The 9,438-nt window shown below is 44.9% G+C and overlaps 1 protein-coding gene across 1 annotated transcript; it reads left to right on the top strand.

Annotated features, from left to right (window-relative positions):
- The first annotated feature begins 7,245 nt into the window (after positions 1-7,245).
- Positions 7,246-9,176, top strand: LOC123167129 (putative UDP-rhamnose:rhamnosyltransferase 1). The gene is made up of 2 exons (XM_044584959.1): positions 7,246-7,818; positions 7,892-9,176. Exons 1-2 carry the CDS (start codon positions 7,375-7,377, stop codon positions 8,906-8,908), a joined length of 1,461 nt encoding a protein of 486 aa, XP_044440894.1. The 5' UTR covers positions 7,246-7,374; the 3' UTR covers positions 8,909-9,176.
- Positions 9,177-9,438: the final 262 nt, after the last annotated feature.

Raw genomic sequence — 9,438 nt, forward strand, 5'->3', positions numbered from 1 at the left:
TTCAATTGTGTTTATTGATTACAAGTTTGAGGTGTAGGCAGCCATGAGCAAGGCCAGTCAGCGGAAAATTGATTTGGTTTTCAAAAGAAAAAGAGATGATGACATGATTGGAGTGGAGGAAGATCCTTCACCAATAGCAGATCAACCTTTGCCAATGCTTGAAATTGAACAGCCACACCCAGAGAGCCAAGATGAAGGTCTCCATGCAAATGAACCTATAACATTTCGAGATATTGAGTTCTTGCAGCGAGAGCCAGGATTACACCCGCAAATTTGGCTATATCCACCTGAAACAAAGAGATAGTGTGAGGAGAGCATATTTGATGTTATGTCCTATGCAACCTAAGCTACAGATCTATAAACCTTCAGGTGAAAAAGGGCACCAACACTGCTTCCAGTACAAATGGTTTGGCAATTTGCAGAAAATGGCTAGAGTACTCGGAGGACAAACATCGTGCATATTGTTTGTCTTGCTTTTTCTCTGGTAAAAATGAGAATAGACGAGGTGGTTCTCGTGTCTTCACAGTAGTTGGATTTGACAGTTGGACATGATACATGTAGAAACACAAGGTCTTTGACATGTAGAAACATCGTGCATATTGTTTGTCTTGTTTGTCTTGCTTTTTCTCTAGTAAAGGTGGTATTCTGCAAGAGCGGTTCTTTGACTTGATACATGTAGAAACACAAGGTCTTTGACACTTAAAGAAAAATTGACTTTTGCTTTAACCAACCATGGTTTTGACATTCAGAACCTCGAGGACAAGGTTATGACGGCACTAGTAACATGAGAGGCGACTTGAATGGACTTCAAGCTCCTCCAAGAATGCCCATATGCTTATTATGTCCATTGTTATGTCCATCGCTTGCAAGAGTGTCTCCAACAGCTAAGATCAGATGATGGCTACCAAGAATTTGTTGTCACGGTTGTTGATTTCTGTACAAACTATTCCATTGTCATTCTAGACTTTGAGGAAGCTTACATCATGTATGGTGGTCGTGCCCGTCATCAACCCAATCAGCTGACCAAGGAGCATTACTTCCGAGTCGAAATATTCTATGCAACACTTGAAACTCAACTATTTGAACTAAATCATAGGTTCAATGAGAAGGTCGTGGATCTTCTAACCACTAGTGCCACCTTGATTCCTAGAAAAAAAATTAGAGGATTTAAAGCTAGTGATATGTGTGACATGGTGAAAAAGTACTACCCATCAGACATACCCCAACAAGATATCTATGGATTACAACTACAACTAAGACATTTTGTTTTGGATGCTTCCAAGGATGAATATATGAAAAATATATCAAACTTGATTGATCTTTGTCGATGCCTTGTGGAGTCAGGGAGACATGTTGTCTTCAGTTTGATTGAAATATTACTCTGTTTGCTCATTACCCTTCTCGTTTCTACGGCGAGTGCTGAGCGTGCATTTTCTAGTATGAAGATCATTAAACAAGGTTGCACAATACAATGGAGGATGACTTTCTTGCCAATAACTTGTTAGTTAACATAGATGGTGACATTCTGGAGAAGTACAACTATGAAGATATCATTGAATATTTCAAATGCGTGAAGGAACGGAAAGCTGATTTGTCGTATGTAACTCCACACAACCATGCCTGATGGTCAAATGGTATGGCTTATTTTGGTTTGGAGTAGCATATATGATCAAATGTTATGGCTTATTTTGGTCTCGGGTAGTATATATGCATCTGCTCATCTTGTAATCAATATGAACAGAAGGTGTAGTGACCATATCTATTGAATTAGTATACATGCTTTAGAATTTGAAAAATATTGTGCTCTCCAGCTCGCCCAACTTTTTTTATAGTTCTGCCACTGCATGTGTGCTAGTATAAAATAAACTATGGTGGTTGTTCCTCTGTTCTGCGCACGAATAAAGGCAAGATGGGAACAACATCATCCCGCGGCAAGCGTCATCAGCAATCTACAAATATTGCCAGTATATATGATTTCAAGGGCTGGGAACAACAGCGTACCAAACCATAGTTTGCCCCTCTAGAAAAAAATTCCAAAGTTTGTCAGTTCCTCCTCCTTCTCTTCTTCAATAAATTATTGTTGCGAGCCACACGGTGCCTTGCCTGCAGAAAACATGATGAGTATTATATTCTGTTATCGGCTACGGAAGACGACCAAGCAACCGACGATCATTAGCAGGATCTTTCAGACAAGAACCGGTTTGGCCTTTCACGGTGAGGCCGGAGCATGCAGGTCTGGGTGGAATTTTTTTTACTTTAAAAATCTATTATTTTTACATAGTCAAAGCGATCAAATTAAGTATCACACCTCCACCTTTAATAACGTGCTATACTTGTGGTCAGATCATTGAGCTAATGACCAAATATATTCGCGACACTGCATGGTGGTACAAGTTGAACACCGAACATGTAGCAGCGCACACAAACTTGTATTAAAAAAAGACGTATCATGGTCCAGTCATGGTAACATAAGTAATTTTTTGTTAATTCCAAATCAGTTGCAGTACACGAGGTTATTATTAGTCGGAATAACCCTTGCGAAGGTACCAAAAAACATTTTAACCATTAGCGGCGCCTTTGAATTTCATATTTTTATTATTGTTGTCCACAGTATATCTGAATGAGCACGTTACATCCATAAAATCTCTAAGCTCCATGGGAATAGAAGCCTCTGAGGAGCTTTGGATTTCCTTCCCGCTAGTCAGTGCGAGGGGGGGGGGGGGGGGATGTAAACTGGTCAAACCTTGCGCTGTGTGTCGCTCGTGCGAGGGAAATTCACGAGCCTGGTGGATAGGTGGAAAATTGCCCCGAGAGGAAAAATTGAGGTTGCTCTCTCCTCTCTTTCCCCAACTGCGCTGACAGCTCCCTCTCGTGCGCCCCGTTAACCTCTTGGTGGCCACCGTCGCGCTGATGCTCATCCTCGATCTGGAAGGAGGATGACACTGGTCGAGTAGCTTGGTAGGGTAGCACCAACTGTCGTGCATAGATAGGCATCCGCCTCCCATGCCCATGAAATCCTTGTTTTGGTCCAGCTTCAGTCATCCCCTAGAAAGCCACCCTAGGAACTAACTCAAGGCCAGCAACAAGCAACCTGCTGAAAGTGGATGGCCACCACATCTCTGTCCAAGCCACTGCTCTATGGAGGATTAAAACCCTATAACCACGTCATCTTAGTACAGACTGCGCCATGCTCACCTTCTAGGTTGTCGAGGCAATTGACAATTTTTTTGTGGTATTTAGTCAGTTGATAGATTAAAGAGTTTCCCATTTCTTTTGACAAGTTTGCTACACTACTTTGAAAGATGGTGATGACATCAGTTTGTAAGCGTGTTAGAAAACATGTACATAAACATACTAGAAGAGATTAGTAACTTGAAGTTGCTAGAAGCTCTTCAACTCCCTAGATGCAAGTTTACTGGAACCATCCTTTGGTCAATTGGTGGTCTCATAGTTTAAACCTTTTCTAGTGCAAAACATGTTTTCCTTTAAGTTGTGTGGCTCATTTGGCCTCTATTAGTTTGTACTAGAAATTGGACGGTTCATTGTAGTCCAGCGTGCAAACTAAATATTTCAAAACAAGCTCATAAGCATTACCGGTAGTTGTTTGAAAACATATATTTAAGTTCCAATCAGCGATGATAACATGTGGATATTCATTGATGCATTTAAATATGTTGTGTGTATTGATTCCATAGTGATTTGCCAATGTGCATCATAATAAAAAGCTCCAAATGTAATTATTGTTAAGTAATGTGTCTCTTGCTATAGTTCTTTCTGCACTTGCTTTACCCCTACATGTCTGCACATTTTTATTCTGTGTGCTTGTTTCAATATGATTTTCCTCTTATATGAAGTAAATTAGGGAATATGATGGTATAACAGTATCCCATTGTCTCAGTTACATTCTCTAGAAGTTTTTACTTCGATTTTTATTGTAGCATTGGTGGATAGCCAACTGTGGCTATTATGTTCCGAATGTGTGGGGTTGTGCTACCATAAGTTAGCACCTTACATTGTACCATTTTGGCATGTCCACTTGACTAAGTGAAACTGTGTCTGTTTCGCAAAACAGAAAATCCATTATAAAAGACCATGCGTAATTTTTTACCCGGCATGTTCCACATATCTTGTTTTTGATGCTTTACCTCTTACTTTGGATAGACTTAAACATTTTTAGGTCACTTTATCTTGATGCAGTCGGATTAGAGTCAGATGTGTATGTTGGTTTTAGAAAGTTGCACGTATACATTATTTGAACTTATCCTTCGGAATTGAAATTGTGTTATGGTTTCAAATAAGTCAAAGAATTAGATTATTGTTGCTTACCCAATCAGAAAATGACTTACACAAACTCTTGGATGACAGTTCCATTTCATAAGGTAAGTATTATCTCCATTGCTTAGTCCTGATGTGTGTAGCTATATGATATGCAATTCCATCGATCTTATGCTAGTCATAGCTTCCAAATTCCGATGGTCAGTACCGGCCACTAAACTAACAGAAGAAACTAAATTATAACATATTTATTGGATGTATTCATATGATTTGCATAGTTCTGCAAAGTTTTAAATAACTGGAAGGAATGTGCTTTGACCGTTAATCATAACATAGTAACGATGCCTTAAAAACACCTTGGTGTATTTATAGAAAATTTAGGGTAAGCTTTGCCTAAAAAATTGCCCCTCCCCTCTCCTATGAAGGTATAATAATGTGATCAAACATTGTTGCCATGCCACGGGGAAAGAATATTTAGAAATGAGTTCTTCCAAATAAGTTTGAACCATGTGAGGTAAAAATTAAGTGAACTGTTATGAAAGTATGCTTCAAGTGGAATGCAAGCTCCTTGGGATAATATGGGATGCAAATGCACCAGATAACTTTTTTGTTGACCCAATATGCATGCATGGACATGTGTATTCCAATCATTTTCATATTGTACCAAAATAGAGTTACTCGTAAATCATGCTTGTAGAAGTGATCAATGATTCTATATTAATTCAAAGATGACCTGGTTTCTCCATGGGCTTATATTGTTATCCTATAGTATACTTAAGTAGATTGTGTTAATGCAACTTTTATTACATTGATCTTGTGTAAATGAGTTTCTCACCTTTACTTCCATGAAAATATCGTATATAATTATATAACCAGAGGTTTAATATTTCTCATTGATGTGCTTTTGTTGTCAATTTTTGTCTACCATGATCATGTGATCGATTATGTTTGTTCACCCAGGACTATTTTCTTATACAAGAGGAATTAACGATACTACTATAGGCACACAAAACAATATTCGTTCCAAAACATAAAATTAAACATATAGACAAACTACATATTGAAAGTAAAATGATCAACAATGTCGAAAAATGGCATGACAAAGCACGTGATTGCTTCTAGCAGAGTCTATTGTGAAAGCACCACTCATGGTGAGATTCCAGCACAAAAATATTGGCCTTGAGGTAGTTGGACTATAGCAACCGCCCCAACAACACATGCCATGATGCAAAGCGAGGACAAGCCAAATCTCGTCAGGAGATGTTAGGCAGAAACATGATACTCACAAGTTTTTGACAATTCAAGTTATTGACTAATTAAATGTTCTAAGATAACAACCATTGGGTACTGAAATAAGAAATCAGAACAACATAAATCAATAAGAAATCGCAACCCCATAAATCAATTGTCAGTGATCAAACTACACCACGACATTTGCACAACCATCCAATTATCAAATATCCCACATACCCAAGGTAGACTACGCAAGCATGATGACAGGTGATGAAAATGTACATTATCCGTGAATAGTGGATAACTACACCTAAATATGATGACATGTCTACTGTATAGACTTTGGGAATCTTCAAGATCACCCGTGCTCTATCTTATCTTACTAGGGAAGGGCTCGGTGCGGAAATGGAAAGTATCTAGTGAAATCCAGCATCACAATGATTAGGGAGATTGTTCCTTATTTCCGGTATCATCCTTCTACGATTACAATCGAAGAGAAGGTTGGGTCTAGCCCTCCAAAGGAAGCGTGTGCGTGTGCGTGTGCGTGTGCGTGTGCGTGTGTGTGTGTGTGTGTACTGCCAGTGATTGGCAGAGGGGAAATATGAGGAAAATTATTAAAAAAATGCAATTTTCACGTCTAACTTTGCACAATAGCTCTTGAAACAACATGTAAATTACGAAAAATAAGAAACAACGCTGCTTTGTTTCTTCAAGTGGAAATTCATAACAAAGCTCCCAAATGACAGTTTGACATAGAGCTAAGAATATACTATATCAAGTGGTCAAACTATGAAGGAGTACTATAGTACAGGTAGGCCCGCAAAGTTTTTATCCTTCCCAAGAAAGGCAACTCCTAAGCGACAAGGGATTCCTTCCTCCTGTCGGCGATGTCATCTGGCTGCCACATCTCCTGTGGCCTTCGGGCCATGGAGGCACGATGGACCCTAGGCCTTGGTGGTGAGAGGGCTCCTGCTCCGTTTTAGGTGTTTTTTGGTCGATTAGGGTATATATCCTGTTCACAAAGGCGAGGACGGAGGCGGCTTCCTGGAGATGGAATAAGGTCCACCCCACCTAGCCCTGTCTGGCGCATCCAGCGTCGTCGAAGGGCGAGTGGATGTGTCTCCAGCGAATCTCATGTGATTCGGTAGGTGTTAGTCTTCAGTGGATCTAGTCTTCGTCCGTCTGTGTTCGTGTGTATAGGTTGGATTCTTCCTATCTATGCTTCTCTTCATCGGCAAAGGTTGTTGTTTTTCTGGTGCGCTGGTCCGGTGAGGTCTTAGCACGTCCACTCATAGCTATCTACTACAACAACTTTTGCCTGGCACCGATGATGGAGGGGCGTTGACGACGGCGCGTCTTCGACTTATTATAATTGATCATGTATAGCTATAAAATATTTATTGAATATAAGTACAATAATAGAATGGAAAAAAAACTCATGCATGATTGCATGTGGTGGTGGGTCTTTTCCATGCATAGTTGCATGTTGAGGTGGGCTTTATCCCATACGTAATTGTACGGTAATGTGGCATGCTTGTATGTTGAGTTAAATAAGACAGTGATGGTGAATTTTTTAGGTATATATAGGATATAGGATGAGTACATCAACTAGGTGGAACAAATGTACCACACCGCGTTACATTATTGGTAGTGGAAGATCTAGAAAGTAGGACTAGGACCGTCGACTAGGACATATATTTCCAACAACAAAAGCACACATCACGATGGTTTTGATACTGAAGATAGGAAGTACAAGCACTTCGTTCAAGTTCGCAATATAATTGTGGCGCGGTCGTCTCCCTCCCTCCGCCGTAAAGAAATATAAGAGCATTTCCACCTCTCCACGGCTGTCTCCGCCGGGACGCCATGGCAGAAGCCAGCAGCGAGGCCACCGGCGCAGCGCCTCCACCTCTCCACGTCGTGGTGTTCCCATGGCTAGCGTTCGGCCATTTCACCCCCTTCCTCGAGCTCTCCGAGCAGCTCGCCAGGCGCGGGCACGCCGTCACCTTCGTCTCCACGCCGAGGAACGTCGCCAGGCTGAGGCCCGTCAACCCCCGCATCCGCCTCCTCCCCCTGCCCCTGCCGAGCGTCGACGGCCTGCCGGACGGCGCCGAGTCCACGGCCGACGTCCCGCCAGAGAAGGTGGACCTCCTCAAGGTGGCGTTCGACGGCCTCGCCGCTCCTTTTGCCCGCTTTCTTCACGAGGCTTGCGCCGGCGGGGACGGCGCGACGGAGTTCGGCAAGAGGCCCGACTGGATCTTCGTCGACTTCGCACACTACTGGCTCCCACCCATCGCTGAGCAGCACAAGGTACATGCGTAGCTTTTCCATGGCGTACGTGCATGGCTCCCATCCCATCACCATGCTCCATGCTGGCTTGCAGGTACCGTGCGCCTTGTTCCACATCTGCCCGGCGCCGTTCGTGGCCTTCATCGGCCCCAAGGCGGCGAACGAGGCGCACCCGCGGACGACGGCAGAGGACCTGATGGCGCAGCCGCGGTGGATCCCGTTCCCGACCACCATCGCCCACCGTCTCCACGAGGCCAAGGACATGCTAGTCCAGACGTTCCGCGCCAACGCGTCCGGCCCGTCCGACGCCTGCCGGCTCTGGCAGACGGAGCAGCGCTGCCCGCTCGTGATCCTGCGCGGCAGCCGCGAGGTCGACGGCCCGCTCTGCGGCCCCTTCCTCGCCGACCTCTTCGGCAAGCCCGTCGCCCTCTGCGGCCTCCTCGCCCCATACGACGCCGCGCTCGCCGCCCAAGAAACACTCGACGACGAGAGCGAGAGCGAGAGCGCGAGCCTCATGCGCTGGCTGGACGAGCAGCCGGCGAGGTCCGTGATCTACGTCGCGTTCGGGAGCGAGGCGCCGCTGACCCGCCACCACGTCCGCGAGCTCGCGCTCGGGCTGGAGCTCGCGGGCGCGCGGTTCCTCTGGGCGCTGCGGGGGCCGAGCGCCGCCCTGCTCCCGGACGGGTTCGAGGAGCGCGTGGCCGTGGGCGGGCGCGGCGTGGTGCGCGCCGGGTGGGTGCCGCAGGTGCGCGTCCTGGCGCGCGGCGCGGTGGGCGCGTTCCTGACGCACGCCGGGCTGAGCTCGCTCACGGAGAGCTTCCTGTTCGGCCACCCGCTGGTGATGCTGCCGCTGTTCCTGGACCAGGGCGTGACGGCGCGCGGCATGGCGGCGAGGGGCGTCGGCCTGGAGGTGCCCAGGGAAGAGGGCGACGGCTCGTTCGGCAGGGACGACGTGGCCGCGACGGTGCGGCGGGTGATGGCGGAGGGCGAGGAAGGGAAGGCGTTCGCGCGCAACGCCGGGGAGCTCCAGGCGGTTCTCTGGGACAGAGCGAAGCAGGACGAGTACGTCGACGATCTGGTGGCAGAGCACTTGCTGCGCCTGCGCCTGTGATGCTGCCTCAGCGAGGCTGCTTCTCGTGGACAGTGAGTGTGCGATGCTCAGTGCTCGGTAATGCTATTCGTACGTACTTCCTCTGTAAAAAATAATACTGTAATATATAAAGTAAAATAATACGGTAAACACTTTTATATTTCTTTACGAAAAATCTACGTGTAAGTTTTTTTCTAATAATTTGGATTGCTTTAGTTTAAAATAGCTTTCGGTTATTTTCACCTTTTACTTCTGGGTAACGCTGTATCTATGTAAATCCTTTTAGATATCTTAGATGAGAGCTAACGTGAAAGGCTTTGATTGGAAAAGAAAATGACATACGCCGAGTTAAATGCACATAATCACTACTTCTGTGTCACGATTTGTAAAAATCACCACTTTACAAAATACTAGTAGAACGCTCATGCGTTGCTACGGGCTACAATGCATATAAAATAAGTGATTAAGATCGTGTATGCTTGTACGCCCGGGCGTGTTCAAACATCAAAAATGGGCCCAACGATCTCTTCAACCATCTGGACGATCCGGGC

Source organism: Triticum aestivum, chromosome 7D (assembly GCF_018294505.1).
Source record: "Triticum aestivum cultivar Chinese Spring chromosome 7D, IWGSC CS RefSeq v2.1, whole genome shotgun sequence".
Taxonomy (NCBI): Eukaryota; Viridiplantae; Streptophyta; class Magnoliopsida; order Poales; family Poaceae; genus Triticum; species Triticum aestivum.

Excerpts from the sequence above, each read along its gene's own strand:
- LOC123167129 (XM_044584959.1), top strand. The coding sequence starts at position 7,375 with ATGGCAGAAGCCAGCAGCGAGGCCACCGGCGCAGCGCCTCCACCTCTC. Across the intron at positions 7,819-7,891 it reads CCATCGCTGAGCAGCACAAG|GTACCGTGCGCCTTGTTCCA; the intron begins GTACATGCGTAG and ends GCTGGCTTGCAG.